Below are 23730 nucleotides of genomic sequence, written 5' to 3' on the forward strand. Positions count from 1 at the left end.
TATACAATGCTGGACTACCTGCCCAGGGGCGGCATCAGCCACATCCATTATTAATCAAGGAAATCCCCACAGACAAGCCTGCAGATTAACTCATGGAGATGTCTTCTTAACTTGGATTCCCTCTTCCATATGACCCCTCCCACCCCCGCCAAATTGACAAAAACAAAAAGAAAACAAGACAAATAACAAACTAACCAGCACCCTCACTGTTTACACTGATAAATTCACTCTTCTTGGGACAAGCACTCACATTTAAAGAGGGGTTTGTTTTCTGTGATTTTTAAAATACATCCCAAGAAACTCAGAAAGGATGAAGTTACAGATTAGATACCACCTGTCTTTGGGTGTGTTGCTGCATGACTTCGGCAACACATCCTGAGTTCTGGAAGTCTGAGAATACACGCCAAGGATGCTAATGGATTTGCTTCTGGTAGGTAAGTACTCGCTTCCTGGCTTGTAGACAGCCAGCCACCTTGCAGCTGTTTTCATGGAGGAGGGAGAGTGATGGCTTCTCTTGGTTCTCTATAAGGATACTGATCCTACCTTCCAGCCCCCCAACCCCTGATGCCACAGTCCATTTCCAGATGTCATTACTGGAGGGGGCTAAGGCTTCAGACATCAAATTTCAGGAACAAGAAAGCCCGTGGCAGCCTGTTTTTAGAATGCTTTCCCCCAATGGCTTTGTTGAAACACATGTCTTCAGTTAGATAGGACATTCTACAGTGACAACAAATAATTTTCTACCTTGCTGCCATCCCATAGGCCTGAGTCTGGGAGAATGGGTGTTAGCAAGGATGGTCTGCCTGCCACACTGCTGAGGAAGACAAAGGGCCGGCCTCTACCCTGTTGTGGCTGTTTTCCCCTTAGGTTCTCAAAGTATCATTCTGAACAAATTGACATGACACAAAAGGGTTGTGCTCCAATCCTATTTCCCTCTTAGCAACAACCTGCAGCCTCATTGGCTTGAGCCATGGTATAAGAGAAAGAGGGGAAGAAGGGACAACCTGCCTGGACCAGCACTCACCCCTGTGAGTGTTCGATCGACCTTGCCCCCAGCACCATCTCTTTACAGCCAGGAGAAAGAGGCTCACCTAACTGTAGTGTCTGCTGGGGAGAAAGAAGGCCACCGTGGACATGGCACTACAGACTGTGCAGGCTCTAGTAGCAGTTGCATGTCCTGCCTGGGATAGTGACCACAGGAGACAAGGAAGTAGAGTATCAGGGTTCCTCCAAATCATTCCATGAGAGCCTCGGCACCAACACCCAGACCCCTGAACCCTAGTCTAGTCTCTCGTCTGTCACAACTGCTACACTGCCATTTACTAATTGTGCTACAGTGTTTGATTATCTAGCGACACATTGGGTTACAAGCTAGAGAGGATGGGCTTATATGTGTCCTGTTTACTGCTTTAACCTCAGTTTTTCGCACAGGCCTAATAATATACTAGGTGCTCAGAAAAATGTAGCTGAGTTCATTAACAAAGAGATGCACCTTCACTAACATGCCTTTTCAGGTATCAGGTGACCCCTGGAGTGGTCTTCATTTTATTTGCTTGCAGTTCTGGAGTTTTTTCATTGCTGAGATCAAATACTTGACAAGAAACAAGAAGGGCTTATTTTGGCTTTCAGTTTGAGGAGATACAGCCTATCATGGCAATGAAGGCAGGGTAGCAGGAATAGGAGGTGCTTGGTCACACTGTATCCCCACAGTCAGGAAGCAAAGAGTAGACAGTGTGTGGGGGTAGGGCTGAGAAACTTAAAGGCTCACCTCCACTGAACTACTTCCTCTAGCTAGGTATCACCTCAAAGCCCACCCGAACCTGGGACGAAATGTTCAAACACATAACGTTGTAGGGGATATTTCACATTCAAGCCACATCATTTTGTTCCTGCCTCCACAGGCCCATGGTTTTCTCATAATGCAAAATGCATGCAGTCCAAGAAGGAATACATACTTCCAACATTAATAACACTGAGTAAGCTTTCCCACTCCATAAGGGAGGGATGGGACCTTCATAAGGGAAGATCAGACCAAAGCAAGATCAAAACCCAGTAGGACAAATACCAAACCCTTTAGCCCTGTACAGCCAAGGCTCACAATGGAACCACCTGGGCTCTTAAGAGCTTGGGTATGCCTGCCTCTGCAGTTCTGCAGCCTGAAACACACATAGCCCCTCATAGGACAGTGTGACTCTGTGCAGATTCCTTCAGCAGACATCACATGCGTGGTGCTGGCATGTCCAATGGCTTCAGTGCCACTTCCATGACTCCCTCACTCACATTTTGCGTCTTTAAAACCAGCACCAGGTGGATAATGCCGTCATGTTCTGCTGCCACCTTGAGATGGAGTAGGGCCCCTGGGACCACAGTTGCCCAGGCCTCTAGTCCCAGGTATTTGGTTCAAAGAAGGGATCCCTAATTTCTCCATCAAGGCTTACTTAACTCCTTTCAAATACATTTTCACTTCCCAGAATTGGAACCCTCATTGGGTTCTGCCCTCAGGATAGCTGGGTTTGTCCCAGTGCAGAGTGCTAGATTTCCCCTTAAAGGGGCCGCCAATCCCTTTAACAACCAAGCTGCTTTTGTACCCACCTCATCTCCAATTGGAAATTCATCCTCCTCCCCACCAAATGCCACATCCTTCATGTCTTCTGCTGGACTTGTTGCGCTCTCTGGATATAGCAGTAACTATATCACATCTGAATGCTCTCCTAGCTAGAATTTCACCCACCAAACAGACTAGTCCATTACTTTTAAATTTAGATTTATGTGAGTTCTTGGAACATGGACCAAATGCAGAAAGAGTCTTTCTATGATGTAGAGCAAATGGCCTTTAGTCCAGGTCCTTACAGAGTCCTTATTCTCCCCTATTGTCAGGACTTGTCCTAGCATTCTGGTCTTCGAGAATCCCATCAGAATGGTCTATTAATATCTGCTTTCAGCATTCTATGGACGCTCTTGCTCTATTTCCAAATTTTTCCATATTCTTCCTGCAAATCAATTCCAAACACCCGAGAACCACAGTCAGGCTTACCACAGCAGTGGACCTCCTCCCACTACCTGTCTTCCATGTTATTTTTCTCATTGCTACAATCAAACAACCAACAAGAAGCAAAAGGATTTATTACGGCTTTTAGATCGAAGGTAAGTGTGTGCCCGTGTGTGTGTGTGTGTGTGTGTGTGTGTGTGTGTGTGTGTGCGTGTGCGTGCGCGCGCGCGCGTGCACAGGCATGGGAGTGCATGTGTGCCTGTGTATACACACACATACACACATGCATACACGCCATGGTGGAGGAGGCAGAATGGTGGATGCACCAGGCAGCTTGTCACACTGAGTCTGCAGTCAGGAAGCAGAGAGTAGATAGGAAGTGGGACTCAGGCTAAGAAACCTCAAGACCCACCTCCAACTTCATCCACTTCATCCAACAAGACCCCTGCCTCAAGACCTCACAGCAGTGGGACCGAGCGCTCAAACACATGAGGCTATGAGGGGCATTTTACTTTCAAACCATAACAGGCTTCTCGGAGCCCAGGCAGGCACTCTGTCACGGAGCCGCATCCCCAGCTTCAGTCTTCATCTTAAACATACACAAAAAAATGACACTAGCACAAGTTTCTCTTTATTGGCATTTTCTTCTCAGTTCCTATTACTTTCCTATGCTATCTATCACTACCCTGGAGGCAGCTCTGGGTCGTGCAGGTGCTCAGCCTGCAGTCAGGGGCAGTCTCTTCCTGCAGGAAGCTCCGACTTCCTAAGAGTCTTTCAGGCACAGTTGAGATGGCAGGGGAAATTCTCCTTGGTGAGAGAAATGATCAAAGTGACACAAATAAAAAATAACCAAAGCACCAGATCACCCGAAGGGCGTCCACAGTTGAGATGCGGAAGATTCATGGTGATGCTGCTGTATGCTGGAGCAAACAGCCTTAAAAATCTGCAGTGACTGCTAAATGCCACCTCCTGGTTGGAGAGAGGTTTGTTCAGCATCCTAAAAGCAATGCCAAGTCTTTCTCAGAGCTTTCTTTGGGGCACATGGGGGGGATCAGTCAGCCACATTGTGCTTGGCCTTCCCTGGTATGGTGCACAATGCCATCTTGGCTTTCAGAGATTGCCTTGGCTTCGTGGCAGCCTCGGAGTTTCTGTGGAGAAAAAGAAGATGGGTGAGTATGGCCCCTCAGATCACCACAATTCCCGTCAGCCTTAGCTGCTCTGAAGCAGCCTCAGGAGAGGATGCAGGTGAGGAAGAATCATGGCACAGGAGCATCAACACGAGGTGTGTTTCTCCTCTCTTGATGCCTTGTAGCCAGCTTCCCTGAGCCGAGGCAGTCAGGTCTGAGGTAAGTCAGTGGCAGGGCGAGAGTGGAGAAGAATGTCAGGTTCTGGTGGGAGGCTTTGTTGGCCCACTTACACTGCCCTTAAAGGGGGATGGTTCCCTTTGAGGCTGCTCTATGTCTCCAGTGAAGCCACTGCTGTCATTTCCTGATGGAGACCTGACCCTCAGACCATAGGCTTTCAGGGAATGCCTGCTCTGTGAATGGGAGCCCTCCCAGATAGTGCCAAGCTTCTCTCTCTGCTGAGAAAAGACACAGGGCCAGTCTTCAAGCTGCAGTCCCTACCCATCCCTACTCCCATCCCACCCACCCCACTCCCCCCGCCCCGTGCCTTGTCAGGAGCTGAGGTAAGCTCAAGGCAGAGCTCTGGAAGCAAGCCCCCATACCCCTGGCAGGCAGGTAAACCCTCAGGGCTAGTCTGTGTGAGGATGGAAGCCAGAGTGTTTCAACATTCTTAAAGAATGAATTCCTTTCTAATATTAGGACAAGGAAGATGTTTTAAGCTGGCTTCTCAGAGGACTTATCCTTACACTTAATTATATAAGCTGTGGGAAGCCACTGAGACACCCACCTTCCAGTACCAGCCTCGGGTTCCGGCTGGTGAAGGGATATGATATTCAGAGACATGTAAGGGAAGCTGACTCACTTGGACAGTGTGTCTATGGTCTGCTGGGTGGCCAGGGTCCTCTTGTCCTGCGATCCATTCAAGAACGTCTCAATCTGAACACACTGCAGAACACCAAGGAATCATCATGAGGTTGTGGAAATGTCACAGGGACATAAAGTCCCCTTTGAACTGGAGAAAAGAATGCTTCATTCATAGACTCATGCTGTGATGGAATCAGTGCCCTCTGGGGATTCCTCTAGGGACAGCCTGACCTTTAAGTTGGACCTTTTAGGGATCCAGGATGTAGACCTACAGTGTGAGCACTACTTTAGAACCCTCTGTGTGCAAGCATGTGTTTAAAAAGTAATATTTTTAAAACAGCAAGGCAAGTATATTGGCTTACTTTGGCCTAATTTCCTTCTTTTGCTTAAGTTTTGGCATTTTATTGTTTATATCCAGTCAGGACAAAGTTGAAGAAGGGAAAAGGAATAAAGAAATTCTAAAAAATGGTCATGTCAGTGTGAAGAATGAGGTGGAGGAATTTGCTTTGATGACCTTCTGTAAAGCTACGGTGATGAAGGCAGCATGTCTTTCATCCTGGGATGTCAAGTAGACTAAAGGGAAAGGCAGGTACTTGGTGGTCAATGGACTATCCTTGCATGGCCAGTGATGAAAAGGAGGGCTACTCAATAGATGGCATTAGAACCATACTTTTGCAAACGAAAGAAAATAGATTTTAGCTCCTACAAAATAGAAAAATCATTCCAGAAACATTTAAGAGTTAAATGTGCAACACAGAACTTGGAGGTTTCCTATCTTGAGACAAGTTCCCGACACAAACGGCTGAAAAAAAGTAAGTGGCTGTATGAACATGAATGACCAACAGCTTTTTGCAGTGAAGTTCAACCATGAGCAAAGCACAAGGAGTGTGTGTGTGTGTGTGTGTGTGTGTGTGTGTGTGTGTGTGTGTGTGTGTGTGTGTGTGTGTGTGTGTATGTATGTATGTATATAGTGTGTGTGGGTGTGGTAAGTGTATGTAGTGTGTGTGTGGTATGTGTATGTTGTGTGTGTGTATGGTGTATGTGTATGGTGTGTGTGTGTGTGTGTGTGTGTGTGTGTGTGTGTGTGTGTATGTGTGTGTGTGTGTGGTATCTGCAGTGAATCTTCCCAAGAGTTATCATTCAGAAACCATGAAGAATACCCAAGAAGTAACGAGGAACAACAGCAACAACCTCCTGGTAGGAGAGTCATCAAAAGATAGAAAGAGTTATTCACGGAGTTGAAGCTGACCAACGAGCTGGCTCTGCCTCACTAATATCTGGAAGTGCAAACAAAAAATAAAGAGCACACTCTGTTTAAAAAAAATGGAAAAAATTATACTCTAGCACCATGGAGATGATGGCAAAGACGAAATAACAGGAAGTATTACAAAGTCTTGTACATCGATGGTGAGCATTTAAGTTGGTATAAGACTCTGCAGATATTTGTGCAATATTTAATAAAGTTTAAGTCAGAGTTAAGTAAAGAGTGATATACCTGTTAATTTCTAATGAGAGAAGAAATGGAGTAATCCAGATGGGAGAGGAGGTTGGGAGGAACTTGGAGGAGTAGAGGAAGGGAAACCTGTAATCAGGACATATTACATGAGGAAAAAAAGTCTGTCTTCAATAAAAGAAAAAATAAAAATGCATAATATTTTATATACACAATAAAAATAACTACATATAAAAGTAGAAAATCAAATTAAAATTTAAAAAGTAAAAAACAAAAATGATTTGCAAATAAGTGCATGAAGCCTGAGCCATGAAAAACCAACCATGGGCATAGGGACAATGTCAGATGCAAAGCAGTAGTTATCCGGGGACTGGAGAGGTCCAGAGGACTTCATCTGAACTGCTTGTCTTTTGTTTCTTACTTTGACTCATGAGTTCAAAGGCATTTGTCTCATATCACAAATGCTTTCCTGCATGTCTGAACTATCTCTTACTACATTTTAAAGACTGAAGTTTTCTCCCTGGCTAAGTTGCTCAAATCAGAAAGAAAGGAATACAGACTTGGAGACATCTTCCACTTGCATTTGTGAACCATTTTTAGGTGTTTAAGAAAACAAAGATGCACACAGGCCAAATACTTTGTCTTTAGAGGCTGCGGAAGATCCCAGGGCTGCCTGAGTTTGTGTTTCCATGTGAGGATGGAGCATTTGACTCTGGTCTTGTGGAGGATAGAAATAACAGACATGAAGATGATGGAATTTTGTTTTTTAAACAGCAGAAACCGTTCCCTGTTTCTTGGTTGAATTAACTACATGAAAAAGTATTAGCTCTTTCTCCTATTACATTTAGTTCCCATCAAATTCTGCTAATGCAGGGATCTTAGCCCCTGCGTGCAACACAGCACAGGGGCCTCAGCCTGGCCTTGGCAATAGGTTTCTCTTTCCAGAGACATTTCCAGGGTCACTTTAACCCATAGATACACCACATGATCTTACAACTTCAGGAACCTTGAGGGAGAGCCATTGTTTGGGGTGGCGGTGTCGGGATGGGGTGGGGTGAGGTGGATAGGACATGCTTTTGACAGTTGTGATAACTCAGTGTAGGAGGCAGCACACAGATGCCTAAGTGGGTCTCCCCTTTGCTTACTGCACACAGCAGGGCAGAGAGAGGAGTCACTGAGAGATATAGACAGTGGGTCCAAGGGGCAAGCATGTGTCCCCTCCTCCCTGCCAAGCAGCCTGATGTCTCACTTAGGGTCTCGCTCTTCCTACCAGAACCCAGTTTCTCTCTCTCCTTCATGAGCAGAAAGACCTGCACTAGTTTTGAGAGAGCAGGACTGATTTTAAAGGCACCCAGGTACCGGTTTACATATTTAAGAGTGCTCCAATGACACAGGCTGAAGCCAGCGTGGCTTGGTGTTGAGCTCATTTGCTGTAGCATTGGGATTTTACTGACAACATAACAAGTCTTTGAGACAGCCTGGTGAGGTCTCAGTTCACTCTGATGAACAGATGGCTTCTAGAAGCTCTACAACACGGGTGGGATTTCCATCCTACCTCTTTGGTGATTGAAGGGTCTTCTCCCTGGCCCCTAATTCCCTAGGGAAGAGACAATGGGGTAAATAGTCACAAATTCCCAGGAAGGAGAAGGTAAGTGATAAGATTCAGGCAAATTCCCCCAGGCTCTACCACGGGAGGGGTCCCTTCCTTCTGGACCTTCTGTTCACATCACTTTGTCTGGCAGCATTAAATTGGGGCTGGGAGTAGAGTTGGGAGAGGGGATGAGTTTGGGACTCTGTTCAACAAATAAGTCCTCTCCAAAATGCTTCTCTTGTTGGTAGAAACAGACACCCTCACAAAAGACATCTGCTTATAATTCTAGGTGTGAGATGCAAAGGGATGTCAAATAGGAGACAGGGGTCACCAACCTTAGCCCCCTTCCTAGTTGTATTGATGATTCCAGTACCCAAAGAGGCAGGGCAGAAACTTGGGAAGTAAAAGCTAGTCTGTCCATATACATCAACAGATATTTTTCCTATTTGTAACATCCCAGGTTGGCCTCAAAATCCCTCTGTAGGGTAGGATGACCTTGAAATTCTGATCATCCAGCTTGGGCTGCTGATGTAGTCAATTGATAAAGTACTTGCCTATCATGTATCAAGCCCTGGGTTCAGTCCCCAGCACCATATGAACTGAGTGGAATGGTACATGCCTGTAATCCCAACACTATAGGAGAATTAGACATCAAGGTCATCCTTGGCTACATATGAAGTTGTAGGGAGATACCGTAACCACACCTCCTAAGGGCTGGCTACAGATGTGCCTGACCATGCCTGTCAAGGTGTGGTCAAGGTGATGTAAGGGTGACTTGTGATGGGCTCTTAAGCAACCGTGAGCACATGGAACAGCCTCTTCTTCTGCTGCCCCTACTCCCTGGCCTCGCTGCTCTGGCTTGCATTTGGCTGAATAAAGGTATCTTGAATCTACACGCATTCTCCTTCATGAAGTGTGAGGCCAGAGTGGGCTACCTGAGGCCATCTCAAAAAAACAAAAAAAGTAAAACTAACATAATATATTAGGTCAATAACAACAAAATAAAACATGACAAACCAATGCATTAAAAAAGAAATAAAAGCATTAATGTAAGAGTAAAGAAGTGAACCCATACTTTAATTTATAGCAGTATGATTTATATATTAAATAACACAATAATATAATGATTTGAAATAGTTTTTAAGTAGAAGAAAAATGGGAAAATTTCCAGGTTTTTTTTATACTGTATAGTGAGAATTCTAATTGGTCTTACTAAAAAACCCAAGTTAGACATAGGGGTAAATGCTGAAAGATCAGAGAAGCAGAGCCACTAGTTCTTACCTCTACCGAATCCTCAGACCCAAGGGACGATTCTGTCCCTAGGAATCCTCATACGAATGCAATGAGTTCCTGTCTCCTCTACCTTCTATTCCTCTCTTTACCCAGCTATATCCCTTTCTGTTTCCACCTCCCAAGTACTGGGATTAAAGGTGTGAGCCACCACTATCTCTGTTTCTCCTTTAGACTGGGTCAATCTCATGTAGACCAAGGTGGCCTTGAACTCCCAGACATCTGCCTGCCTCTACCTCTTGAGTTCTGGGATTAAAGGTGTGTGCCTCCACTGCCTGGCCTCTGTGGCTAATAACTGGTGACTAGCACCATACTCTGATCTTCAGGAAAGCTTTATTTGCTAAAGCACAAACAAAATATCACCACAATACTTTTTTTTTATTTTCCAAATTTCTTCCAATTATAACCTTTTAAAGATAAAGATAAAACCTTTAAATTATCTGTCCTAATAGCATAGTGATATTTCATATTTCATATTTACTGACACCAACTGGTGAAAGTCATCCTTTTAAAACAAAAAAAGTCTGAAAACAACTTTATAAATCTAAACTCTAAACTTAGCCTTCTCCAGAGATGATGATGTCTGAAGACTGGAATGCTGAAGACCCATCATTTCTCCCTCCCATCTGTCCATGCTGACATCAACAGGGGCAAGTTTATCAGCCTAATCCTTCACCCAGGCACCGACAACACAAACCAAAAGCCCCTAAAGAAGGTGACCTCACATGAAATTTATCTTCTGCTATTAGAGTATCAACACTGTTCCTTGACAGCTAACCACTCCCCAACCCCCACCCTTCCACCCCAACCCCTGTGCTCTTTTTGACAATGTTGCCTTTACCCCAGGGGCCTTTAACTGGCTATGTAGCAAAGAATGCTCTTAAGCTTCTGATCCTCTTGCCTCTACCTCCTGAGTGCTGAGATGACAGTTTATGTGGTACTGGGGATGCTAGGCAAGTGTTCTACCAATTGAGCCATGGCCCCATTAATGTTCTGAGAATTGTTGAGGAAATTTAAAAAACAATGGCAGCATAAAAATACAGCAGTGATGGCTGAGGGGTGATCCCATTGGGGTGACACTCAGTGGGCTGTGCACCAAAGGACGTCTTAAGAGAATGGAATAACTTATTACAGCTTCTACTAGAAGCTGTCTGAATAGCTGCATATTTATCTAAGGGATACAAATTCAATTCTTCAATGTTCTGCTTCACTTAGCTGAATTTTCTTAAACATTTGTGTGTGTGTGTGTGTGTGTGTGTGTGTGTGTGTGTGTGTGTGTGTGTGTGTGTGAAATCAGTGTGGTATTTTGTTAAAAACAAACTATGACAGAGTTAAAGTCCATACATGTTCATTGAAGCCCTGGAGACATCTGACTGAGCCTTCAAGTCTTGATATTAGATCATTCTCCACTGGAATAAAGGTGTCCTGTGCTCTGCTGCAACAAGAGGCCAATGAACCAGCCACAAATGGCATTTCTCAAGTTTCTAAAGTAAACAGCAAGCTGGTATTGTACGCATCCAGTGGAATTTTTAGGAAGCCATTGTGTTGCTATTATTCTCTAGTTTATATAAAACAGGGATTGCAAGAGTCACGATCTGACCTGTTTCAAGTCTTCCTTAAATACCAGAGAGCTGTTCTTCCCTGGCAAGAGATGCAGGGAACACTTGCTTTCTCTGTACCCGCAGCAGTCCTCAAAGGGACCAAGTTCGTCTTGCTCACACGGACCTATCACAGTCTCTGGCATGTAAGTAAACAAATGGATGATTAAACAACTCAACAGGCAGATGAGTTAGAGAAAGTTCGTGTGTGTGTGTGTGTGTGTGTGTGTGTGTGTGTGTGTGTGTGTGTGTGTATGCAAGCGTGCACATGTGAGTATGATTGTGGGTGTGCAAGTGCATGTGTGCATGTGTGCACGTGTGAGTGAAGCCCGGAGGTTGACATAACATGTCTTCCTCTAGCATTCTGCACCTTTCATTTTTGACACAGGGTCTAGCTTGGCTAGCCAGTAGGTTCCAGGGATATTCCAGTCTCTGTGTCCCCAGTGCTGGGATGACAGGTGTGTACCACCACACCTAAATTTTTCGGTGGGTGCTTGGGATCTAAACTCAGGCCCTCATACTTACAGGGCAAGCACTTTACTGACTGAGCCATCTCTCCAGTCCCTTACATGGCACTTTGAGATGTGGTTGGCTTTGGTGACCTGACAGGTGCTGAATCCTCCAATGTGAGCAGCATTGGGAAACTTCAGACTCCCAATGAGTGGAAATTTCTCCCAGTGAGTGTGGGGGGTAGAAGATGCTTGCTGTTCACTACTGGTGTTTTCTCCCAGGAGTGACTCACAGAGCAAGGGAAATTAAGAGATATCTTGAACCTGGAAGTCAACTTTCCTAAGTGGCCCAGGAAGCTGAGATGGAGCCACCAGCCTGTTGCCTTCCTACCTGTGTCTCCTCTGTGTTTTGAGCTAATATCCCTCCCGGTGAAGATAGGAGGTGGCTTATGATGTGGGGTTAGCTAATCTACATGCTGGCTGTAAAAGACAAAACTCACATATGAAGGCTCACAAGGAAATCTATGTGGGAGGTAATTTCGGAAAATAGGCAGCTATCACCCAGGGGCATTCTGCCGCCCGGGGTACTGCTGCAGAAGCAGACTGGCAGTTTCTCTGGTGTCTCCCATCATTCCTTACCCTCTGGCTGAGGGTCTGGGAGTTATATCATCATTTCCATTGGGGAATTCAGATAGCGAAAATGCTGATGGAACACAGCCTCTTCATTAACAGAGATGTACAACCAAAGCTCCGACTAAGGAGTCATTTAAATGACAAGTTACATGACCCCATGATAGAAAATCGAGAAAGACAAGTTTGTCACTCCTGGTAAGAGGCCAAGACAAGCTTGTCATACTATTAGCAGTATTTTCCTCATATGAAATGAAAAGCAAAGCCAAAGAAAGGGAAATGTTTTAAACCACTGTAATGCTGAGGATCTGTGACCACTGTTCCCCATCCTGCGTGTGTTCTGTACATATTTGTGTGTGAAGGAGGGAGGTGTTCATGCATGGAGGCCAAAGGTCAATGTTGGGTCTGTCCCTCAATCACTGTCCACTTACTTTTTGAGATAGGTTTCTCACTGAATCTGGAGCTCACAGATTGCCTAGAATTGCTGGTCAGAGACCACAAGGAGTATTCTGTCTTTGTGCCTTAAGGTTTCTGTTGCTGTGATAAAACACTGACTAAATGCAACTTGGGAAGGAAAGGGTTTAATTTCACTTCACAGCTGACATTGTCCAGGACAATCAGGGCAAGGACTCAAGGCAGGGACCTGGAAGCAGTAACTGATGCAGAGGCCGTGGAGGGGTGCTGCTTACTGGCTTGTTCACCATGGCTTGCTCAGCCTGCTTTCTTACAGCACCCAGCCAAGTGGTGGCACCACCCACAGTGAGCTGGACCCTCCCCCATCAATTATCAATGGAGAAGATTGATAATTACAGGCTTGCTCATGGGCCAGTCCAGCTGGGGCATTTCCTCAATTGATGCTCTGTCTTTTTCCAAAGGACTCTAAGTTGTGTCAAGCTGACAGAGAACTAGCCAGCATGCTCCAGAACTGGGGCTACAGGTCTAAGTCATCTGTAATTTTATATGGGTGCTGGGATCTGACTTCAGGTCCTCATGCCTAGGCAGCTCACTTCACTAGCTGAGTGAGCTTTCTAGGCTGCACCCAAATCACTGCATTTTACACATATTATCCGATTCGAGGTTATTGCTTCTGTAGAGGATAAATGACTCAGAAGCTCTGGAATGGTTCCTCTGTTTTTATGTCAACACCCAAGTCTAATATATTTAGAGGAAAAACAAAGATTTTAGAAACTAAATGCAGAGATGTGAAGGGTCCTAAATGCTTAAAGATATATCGGCATCTGTACATTTACTAACAGCTGCCAGACAGGGAGAAAGATTAACCTGGGGAGTTGAAAGCACCAACTACAACAGTTCAGCAGCCAGCACTATGGGGGCAGGGGCAAGGGTGGGCCCTGGTTTTCCTGTGTTAGTCAGAAACCAGCCTTGTCCTGTCTGAACCCACAACTTCCTTCACATCAGATCCTTCCTGCAGCCACTGTTGGCAGTGTTACAATCCCGTGCCAGCCTCAGTGGCAGGGCAGATGGGAGCCATGCTCTTAAGAGCTTCCAGAGACACAGGGAGACAAAATAGTAACAAATAGGGGTTGCACAGGTGGCCCGGCAGTTAGGAGCACTTTGCTTCTCTCAGAGAGAAGAGGACTCAGGTTCGGTTCCCAGCACCCATACAACAGCCCACAATCATCTGTAACTGCAGTTCCAGGGGATACCACACTCTCTTCTGGCCTCTGTGAGCACCAGGCATGCACATGGGGCACATGCATGCATATGGAAAATAAAGCTATTTTATTATGACATGTATTACATGAGGAAACACATCCTACACTCCCTGGTCTGTCTCTCTTTCCCACACACCTGCAGCTCCCATCCCACAAAGGCAAATAGGCCCATGACCTGAGGAAGATGCACTGATGGGTGGGTAGGGAGCCTCCAGTGAGAAACACATAGGGAAGGTGGGAAGAGAGACCCTGGGCTGCAGGGGGAAATGGGAGATGAGGAAGGGTTGGAAGCATCAGTCATCCCTGAGTATTTCCTGGTGCTAGCCACGGGTATGGATGTCATCCATGTCTTCTCCTCTTCTCACTTCCAGGCTGTCAAGTGCTGTGTGTTCTATGTCTTTAACAACACCCCTCGACTCCCACCACAACTTTGCTCCATCCCTTGGGCAAGCTAGCATCATCTTTCCCCCAGGACAACATCCATACAGACATTTGGAAAACAAGGGCATCAGCAGGACTGGCTGCCCAGGCAGGCCCAGCCATATCCTCTCCACACACACACAGCAGGGCTTCAGTCTAATGTGGAGAGCCTGTGAGCTGCCCCCCTCTACACACACACAGCAGGGCTTCAGTCTAATGTGGAGAGCCTGTGAGCTGCTTTCTTTCCTGCCCAGATGGAGTTCAGCAATCATGGGGGCTCCTTCTGGACCTTGTGCTGTTTGGCATCTGCCAACCCTAGCTGTTCCCCGTTCGGCCTATTTCAGATTACACTCAATTTGCACAGTTGGGGATTTGGCCTTTCCCTCTGTGTCTGTCTACCACCTACAAAGCTTGATGCCAATGGAGAAAGTAAGACACTGTGCACCTGCTGGACTGCAGCAAGAGTTCTAACATGAGGAAGGAATGCAAGCTGGTCAATGGGCAGTCTGGGTCCACTGTGCTCTGTTTTCTAGGAGACCAAAAACATGGAGGCTGGGCTTGGGGTTGAGGCAAGCCTTTCCTGCAGACCTGGAATTCTCACTTCCTTGAGTCTATCACAGGCAAGGGAGACTCCCTGTTTTGCCCACAGCAAGTTAAGAATGAATGATCTTCACTCCTCAGAATATGGGTCTCACTTTCCTACCAGCCAATTTATAAACATCTTCAAAGAGCCGCTGTCAAAGGCTCTTTCAGCATCCCTTCTCTGCCGTGGAGGAACCTAAGAAAAACCAACACAATTCTGACCTTCCTCTCTCTTTAAAAAGACTGTGTGTAGGTGTGGTGTGTATGTGTGTACGTATAGTGTGTATGGTGTGTGGTGTGCATGTGTATAGGTATGGTGTACATGTGTGTAGGTATAGTGTGTAGGTGTGGTGTGTATGTGTGTAGGTGTATAGGTGTGGTATGTATGGTGTGTATGTGTGTATGTGTGTAGTGTAGGTGTGGTGTGCATGTGTGGTATGGTATGTAGGTATGTATATGTGGTAAGTATTGTGTATATGGTGTGTAGGTGTGGTGTGTATGTGTGTAGGTGTGGTGCACACACTCGCCTATGTGAGTACAGGCATGTATGTACTGTGATATGTGTGCATAGGTTAGAGAGCTAATCCTCATCTACTTTTTTGAGGCAGAGCCTCTTGCTTGCTGCTGCACACTCTAGGCTAGTCAGCCCCAGAGTTTCCAGGGCTTTCCTAGCAGTGAGTCCCAGTCTTCCCAGGAGAACTGGAATTATGCACTATCATGCTTAGATTTAGTCCTAAGCATTAGTCCTGGAGATTCCAACTCTGATCCTCCTGCATTTGTGGCCAGCATTTTACCCCTGAGCTACCTACTGCCCCAGCTCAGACCTTCCTCTCTTTAAAGAAAGTGGAATTACTTTCCACCACTTTGCAACCATGACTCGCTAACTCTGAGACAATTAGGGAAGCCAGGAGCGCAGGAAAACAGAATCTACATATGAAAATGAGGTTCCTCATGTGGAGGCCCCTTAGGGACTCTAAATTTGCCTCTGCGGTTCCTGGCATATCCAAGGGCAACAACAACAACATTTCAAATGGGCTAAAGGTGAAAGTCAATTTTGTGGGTCACTGAAGAACAAACACGGGCAGATCCGTGCAATGTGGGTCCTCCGGCTACACATGAAGCACACTGCCATCTAGGACAATCTGAGTGGCTGGCTGGCTGCAGGAAGCCCAGGGACAGAATGGCTTGCTCTCCAGTGTTGATGCAGGACCATGGAAGACCCTGTTGGTATCGATTTTCTTGTCTATATCCTATAAAACACACCATGCTCCAGCTTGTTCTTGAAAAGTTTCATTATAGTGGGTTTGGGAACTGCTACTGTTTTACAGGAATGTCTAAAGATGATAGCTGTGACACATGAAGTAATAAGTTGAACTCTGAAAATGACAGTCCTTAGTGAGGAGGCCAGATTAAAGCTGGACCCCAAGTGAACTTCATACTCTGCCTGAGACTGGTATAGTCCCCAGATATTACTGACCTAGGAAATGGCCATCCCTTTCTGCAGCCTTTCGCCTGGGTGAGAATGTGAGCAATGGTGCCACCCTAGATCAAAACAGGTCTCTATGTTGCCAAAGGCAATGAGCTTGTGCTGTGGAAATTTCCATCTGGAGCCCAGAGTTTTCCAATACTCCCCTGCAGGCAGATGCCTTTAAAAGGCAGATCAATAATTCGGTTTCCTTTCTGGTAATTCAATTTGCTGTCTGCTGTGTTTCTGGAGCCTTCTTGTTTAGCATGGCCTTGGGCTCACACTTGGGCTATTTAGCACAGGAGGGTATATCTGGAAAAGCCACACATGGTGACGTCTGGTTTCTGGGATGAAAACTCAGAGGGGAGGCTGTCATGATAAAAACAAGACAAACACTTTAACTACTTGCGTTTAGAAGTTTGCTGGCTTCCCGAAGCCCAGTGCTAAATATGACCTTTGAGAAGCCCCAGGCAGCAGACAACAAAGGCATGTTTAAAGTCCCTGTCTGTGTCCTGGTGTCAACAGGGCAGCCAGTCCTGTCCTCAGATGAGGGCAAGTGGGGAATGAGAACAGCTCCTGCCTTAGCATGCCCGCCACTCACACACAAGTTCTCGCCTGTCATTGCTGCCAGCAGAGGGCCAGAGAGCGTCAGCGCATCAGAGCCTCTGCTGTCAGGACCGATGGTTGAGTCTACACCAAAGTCACCTTTCACTGTGGGTTTGGGGTGGTGTGAATGAAATGCTCTTGAAGCTGAGCTTCATTTCAGCGTGGGGCAGTGTTAGCCAGAGCGGGACCTGCAGTCTCCTGAGGAAGCTGTCAGACAGATCTCCCAGTCCCTCCCCCCCCACCCCCAAGTCCCACTCCAGAGACAACAGGACAGTGAGCATGACCTGCACCCGCCTGTCACTGGAACAAAGGAAAGAGCTGAGCTTTGCAGAAGAGCCCAGAACCCAGGCCCTGCCCTGCCCTGCCCTGCCGTGAGGACAGTGTAATCTGCAAGGGTTAGGGACATGAGAAATGGTATTTCATTCGCACCTAGCCACATCAAACTGTCCCAAACTGTTTTTAGGAGTGTGAGAGGACTACTTAAAACAGGAATTTTAAAAATTTGTGAGATTATTCTTCAAATTTTATACAAATAAATAAAAGCATGTAAATGAAATAGTTAATTACTTAGAAAATATTATTTACCAAAACAATTCAATTACCAATAGAAAGCTTTGGTAGCCCACTTTTTACAGAATAAATAGAGAAAAATTTATAGGATTTTTTTCCCACAACTATAGCACCAGCCTAAAGGGTCTCCTCGTATATAAAAATTTACAAACACCATGCATTTGGTCTATAAAAAATTGAGGTGGATTTCCTAATTATTTTTCTGAAGCAAATGCAACATTGATGCTTAAATATAACATACAAACATTAGTGCGCCACCACTCTCTGGCTAAGTCCACATCTCTTAGTGAAGAATCCCTGGAGTGGTTTCCAGTAAGACTGGGAAGAAGGCAAGGGAGTCCATTATCTCCACTACTGTCTGTTATTGTGCTGAACATGTGAGCTAAAGCAGCCGCATAAAGGAAACCAGTGAGAAGCACTGAATTAGAAGACATAAAGTAAAACCATGTCTATCTGCAGTGTATCTAAAAAATGTAAGAGAGTCAATGTTCAAATTAATCCAAGCAATAAAAAACTAAGCTAGTTAGAAAGGTTATAAAATTAAAGCACAAGCCCCAGTAACCCTTAGATACACAAAAATAAGTAAAATATGTAATTATGAATAAATCCCCACTTATATTAATAATGATAAAATGCATAGAAATAAACTTTTCAAGGTGCCTGAGAGACAAAGCAGACATGAGCAAATGGGATGGCAGCCCTTGTTCCTGGGTAAAGACTCAACATCATACAGATGTCAGTTTTCCCAAAATTTATTTATTTATAAATACTTTAATAAAAACTCTCTCTCTCTCTCCATATATTTGAAAAACAATCACGTTTCCAGGAACCTGATGTTTTGGGGTAAAAGCCACTAAACCATTCTACAGAATGTCTAGAACTGAAAATGTGAGCTGTTGGTACCTATATAAAACGGATTAGCAGGCTGGAGAGATGGCCCAGAGGTTAAGAGCACTGACTGCTGCTCTTCCAGAGGTCCTGAGTTCAATTCCCAGCAACCACATGATGGCTCACAACCATCTGTAATGAGACCTGGTGCCTTCCTCTGACATGCAGGCAGAACAGTGTGCACATAATAAATACATCTTTAAAAAATAAAAGGGGAATAGCTGACTAGAACAGAAATTCAGACTCAAAGCTCAAGTGCATGTGAGAATTTGGTGTACGATGGAGGTGTTATCCTAAGTCTAAATTTGGGGCAGTGCTGGGCTCTTTGATGAAATGGTGACAAACAAGCCAGTTATTCCATGCATTTCTGCTACAGGGATTTAGCAAAAAGATAACATGAGACCTTTACCAGCTACATAAAAACAAACAGAAAACTCCAGGTTAAAAAGAAGAGCAGAAGAAACAAACACAAAAGAATTCCTCTGTGGACTGGGTATGCAGAAAGACCACAACAATGAGGAAGTCTTAGTAAGTTATACTATGAAATTTTAAAAATATTTGCATGATCAAACATGACTGATAATTCATTTTTTGAATGTATGTTCTTTAGAGGAACTCTTTTACCCCCTCCCCCACCAAATGTCAGCTTAAATATACCACAAAAGTGATGCCATCTTCCCTAATGAGCCATTATAAAATTTCACTTAAACGTAGTATGGGGAAGGGAAAGGACTGGTCATGGGAGGTGAGGGAGAGCTCTCTTTATATCAGTGCTGGCTCCCACTTTACCTTCTTTAGTTTGGCATGTGCTCCGATGTGGTTTCCCTGTGCCAGGTCTGCCCTGCCCAGGATCCGGTATGTCTCTGCCACCTCAGGGCTGAAGTCACCGAATGCTCCTACTTTGGCTTCCAGAGACTCTCTCAGGATCATGATTGCTCTCTGAGAAAAGGACAAAATGCTGTGTGGTTTAAAAAAGTCAAAGGATGCTCAGTGGTTAAGGGGACTTGTGATTGTTGCTAAGGCCCCAGCTTGGGCTCTCAGCGCCCACGTGGTAGCTTACAACCTCTGTAACTCCATTTCTGAGGATCCATCATTGCCCTGCTCTGGACCCTGCAGGCATCAAGCATGCAAGTGGTACACAGATATACATGAAGCAACATACAGAAAGAAAGAAAGAAAGAAAGAAAGAAAGGAAGGAAGGAAGGAAGGAAGGAAGGAAGGAAGGAAAAATCTTTTTTAAAAGTTCAAGGGTTTAGTAAGATCCGTGCCTCTCAGGAAAAATCATGAATTGATACACATTTAACATTTCAGAGAAGTGTTCTTAAGCCGGGGCACTGTCTTCTGGGGAGAGAAGGTAAAAGCTAAGAAGAGAGAAAGCAACATGGGCACTGTGTCAGCTATGGCTAAAATCTGTTCCACTGAGCAGCAAGAGCAGAATGAGGCTGCATGGAACCGTATGTGTCAGGGGCTCAGTTTATGTGTGATCTGATATGATTTATTCTTTAGATAGGTACAACCTTATCTTCTTCTGACCCAGGAGGAGGTCTAGGTGCAGAGCAGCAGCTGAGAACTTCCTCGTTCCTACAGGGGCTCATCAATGGTGGAGCTCATTGAAGGTGGAGCTGGAATCTGTTTCCCTAGCCCTTTTTTAGGTCCATGCTCTTCTCTCTCCCTGCACACTACTGATCGTGAGTAAGAGAAAACTAGGCTGTGCTTCTGGACTTTCTGTTCTCACGGTGAATGCTTAGGAAGCCGAAAGTAAACATTCCATGGAGCATGACATCATGCTTTGTCCTATTTATTTGTGCCAACATGGAATAGGAAAATAGGAGCTGGTCAGAAAATAATATTCCCCGATTATTAATGTTTGCAGATACTAAGACATACAGGGGGAAAGCCTGAACTTCCAACACATCCTGAAATTCTTACTGGATCTTCCACCTGAAAACATAGTTATGGTTGTACAACGTGAATGCTGAATTCAACAGTCAAATAAAGCCAGGACCACAGAAAGGGATTCCCATAGCATAGCCCTGGTATGGGTGGATGGGGGCACATCCCGATTCCATGTCGTAGACAGGCAGACATGTGAATGAAGAACATGGCTCCTTTTGGGCAGTAACGTGAGTTAGTGACTGGGTTGGCACATTAAGGGTGGTAATGAGCAGAAATCAACTTCTCAGGCAAAGCAACTGTGTAACTTGCCAAGTGTGGCTCATTGCAGCACTCAGAGGTCTGGGATCTCCATGCATCCCCCTCCCAACACCTGTGAGGTGGCTTTCCCATGGGATTTGACTGCTGGGCTTTGGGAAGTCAGTCAGTGATGGGGAGAAGGGCTGGAGGTTCTTCTCCTGAATGAAGCTTTTGACACTGCTTCTGTTGACTAGGGAGACTAGGATGGGTGCGTGTCAAGTTAAAAGACACATTCTGATGACAATGGAAAGCAGATGGGAAAACTTAATGGGAAGAACCAGAATTATTAAGAGCAGTCATAGCAGGGAGGTGTTAGAAAGGGGCAGTATGGGCTGGGGAGGCAGATGGTCTTTAAAAGTACCTCAAGCATAAGGGCCTGAGTTCAATCCCCAGAACCCACATAAAAATGCCGGCTGTGGTGGTGTGCACCTGTAATCCCAGAGCTAGGGAGGCAAAGACAGAAGGCTCCTGGAGCTTGCTGGGCAGTTGGTGGTGGCAAAACCTTTAATCCTGAGCACTCAGGAGGCAGAGGCAGGGGGAGCTCTTTGAGTTCGAGGCCAGCCCTGGACTATAGAGCGAGTGCCAGGATAGGCTTCAAAGCAATACAAAGAAACCCTATCTCAAAACAAAACAAAACAAAACAAAACAAAACAAAACATCAGCAGACTCTGGACATTGGGAGGGTCATGCCAGCTTTGCCATGAGGGTATTAAGGTTCATTGGAGAACCAAATGAGTGTTCGATGTTCAGGTGTGCTTTCAGAATCTGAACAGATTAAGGTAAAAGTGGGGAGGAAGCACCTGGGAAAGAGAAGATTCTAGAGTGGTCCTGATGAGATGATGGATGGTGGGAGGGGAAATGTTAAACCATGTGTGTGTTGAGGAAACTTGGAGGTGAATGAGGAACCTGTGAAGTCCCCATAGGACTAAGATGGAGTCTCGGGTAGGAATCCGAGGCCCTAGCAGGGCCCTGTATCTTTGGCTGGGTGATTCAGAAGAACAGTGAAACACTATTTGTTATGGTGACTGTGCATTTACTCTGGCCTGACAAATGGAATGAGTGCAGAATAAAAGCCCGTGGTCCTTAACTGAGAGAAAAGAAGTCAAGGATGAGGAAAGCGTAGTAGGGAGAAGACAACAAAGACAACTCCAGACAACAAAGAAAGACTACTTTTCATCTTCATCTCCAAGATCTGCTATGCTAGACTGAAAACACACATACACACATAACACACACACACACACACATACACACACACACACATACACACACACACACACACACACACCACACACATGCACACATCACATATACACACACATACCACACACACACCACACACATACACATACATCACACATGCACACACATCACACACAACACACACACACACACAACACACACACACACACACACACACACAACACACACACACCACACACCTCTAAATTATCTACTTTCTTTTCCTGGAGCTGCTCTGACTTACACGGAAATTTTTTTTAGTATACTATAAGCTCTGGCTTTGTCCTACCTTTCTAAGTCATGTTGAGCATGCCTTTACAGACCAGCAGCAGAGACAGTGAGCTGGGACCTCTGTGCTGGGTAGTTTTTGTTAGAAATGAAAATTCCATTCAATATACAGAAGAGGAAAAAAGGAATTGACCACACTGAGGGCCACAGACCACCCCAGCTGGAAGAACCTTGGGCTTCAGTGAGGGCTCTTGCCCACTGAGTTCTCAAGGTTTTCAACCCTTCGTGACCTTTTGTAGTTGGATGTAGCATTTAATTTCTCACTGTTTTGTTTCTAAGAGGAAGCATGTGGATGCTGCCTGAGAGTGGCTCCTTGATTTACTTACCTGGGTCTCTCCAGAGGCTAGGACATGCCCTGTATATACTAGGTGTTTAACAGATGGTTGAAGGCTGAAAGAGTAGTCTTTGGCATCCCGTAGGAATAGCTTGACAATTGTGATCTAAACTCACTTACTTCTTTTTGTCCAGTGATCTGCAGAAAATTGCAAAATTCATCTTGAATGGAAAGGAACTTGACTCTTCCTGCTCCTTCAGAATCCTTCACATGAGTCATGCTTTCCTGAAAATACTGCTCGGCCATATCTGAAAAGAGCACAGAAGAACATTTTGAAAATAGCTCAAAGATCCAAAGCAGAGATGGAGCAAATATGTTGTTAGTGACGGTGAAAGGTTTAAAAATAACCATTTGGATAAGAGAAGCCAGTTCGAGGGACTCTCTTGTGCCCGTTAATCTGCTCATTTTATCAGAAACTATTTTCACCTCAGAAGGATACAGCAAGCTATTTTTCTTGTTTTTCAGACATTTTAGTGTTCTTGGTGATATGAGGGGCAGGGAGGGGGAAGCTATCCCAGAGCCGAACACACTAGGATATTGATAGAACATTTTCTCTGCCTAGAAATCAGTCACTCCTCACAACCCATATAGTTCTGTGGACTCTTTATATTTCTTTAACACACACACACACACCAAAAAAAAAAAACAAAAACAAAAAACAAAACTAGAAAATCTAGCTGATACACTAGCGAAGAAAAATCCCAACCATTCTAAACTCTTTTGGGGGGCGAGTTTCAAGACAGGGTTTCTCTGTGGCTTTGGAGGCTGTCCTGGAACTAGCTCTTGTAGACCAGGCTGGTCTTGAACTCACAGAGATCTGCCTGCCTCTGCCTCCTGAGTGTGCTGGGACTCAAGGTGTGTGCCACCACTGCCTGGCTCCATTCTAAACTCTTAAACACACTGATTGATAAAATAAAAATGGTTTGACATAAATGATAATCAGAAGAGCAAGAGAAGGAAGATCGAAGGCATGGAAAATGGAAAGGGAATTGAAGACCAGAGCTGTGACTACACAACCCTCTGCTGTTGAAACAAACACCTGAGATAAATCAGCATAAAGTAAGGACAGCTAATGGTACTCACACTGTTGGAGGTTCCAGCCTGTGCCCCAGCCTGTGGCTCTGCTGCGTCCCGTGATGGGGCAATGGTAAGAGTGTCATGGTAACTAGAAGTGAAGGGAATCAGGGAGGGGCTGGGCTCCCATGTCACTGCCTAGAGGTTCTGCCACCTATCAATAGTGCCACAGGCTGGGGGCCAAGCCTTTAACACGGGGGTCTTGGGAGGATGCAGAGCCAAACTGTGACAAACAAGGAACTGAAGCTTAACAGTGAAAGGAAAAGAATCAGCTAAGGACCCCCAAGACCAAGTACTCAGCACAAAGGAGATTTATTTGTCCCAGAGGGACAGAGGACAGGGGATAAAAGACAAAGACAGAGGATAGAGGACAAGGGACAAGAGGAAGGGAACAAGGGAAAGGA

At 45.3% G+C, this 23730-nt stretch overlaps 1 protein-coding gene across 2 annotated transcripts; it reads right to left on the bottom strand.

Moving 5' to 3' along the window:
• Positions 1-3598: 3598 nt before the first annotated feature.
• On the bottom strand, positions 3599-22526 carry Ttc23 (tetratricopeptide repeat domain 23). 2 transcript variants are annotated; one of them, XM_027408127.2, is made up of 5 exons: positions 22373-22526; positions 18985-19134; positions 7986-8027; positions 4976-5058; positions 3599-4137 (listed from the first exon to the last, which is right to left on the bottom strand). In XM_027408127.2, exons 1-5 carry the CDS (start codon positions 22496-22498, stop codon positions 4041-4043), a joined length of 498 nt encoding a protein of 165 aa, XP_027263928.1. In that variant the 5' UTR covers positions 22499-22526; the 3' UTR covers positions 3599-4040. The 2 variants fall into 2 exon arrangements, with proteins under 2 accessions (XP_027263928.1, XP_027263929.1); XM_027408128.2 differs by lacking the exon at positions 7986-8027.
• Positions 22527-23730: the final 1204 nt, after the last annotated feature.

The sequence above is a fragment of the Cricetulus griseus genome, chromosome 3, assembly GCF_003668045.3.
Source record: "Cricetulus griseus strain 17A/GY chromosome 3, alternate assembly CriGri-PICRH-1.0, whole genome shotgun sequence".
Taxonomy (NCBI): Eukaryota; Metazoa; Chordata; class Mammalia; order Rodentia; family Cricetidae; genus Cricetulus; species Cricetulus griseus.

Bases quoted from the DNA above. Each gene is read 5' to 3' on its own strand.
- Ttc23 (XM_027408127.2), bottom strand. From the start codon at position 22,498: ATGGCCGAGCAGTATTTTCAGGAAAGCATGACTCATGTGAAGGATTCT. The intron at 19,135-22,372 runs GTAAGTGAGTTT...TCCTTTTCTCAG, and splicing joins AGATCACTGGACAAAAAGAA to AGAGCAATCATGATCCTGAG. The intron at 8,028-18,984 runs GTAAAGTGGGAG...TCTCTTCCCTAG, and splicing joins CACATGCCAAACTAAAGAAG to GGAATTAGGGGCCAGGGAGA.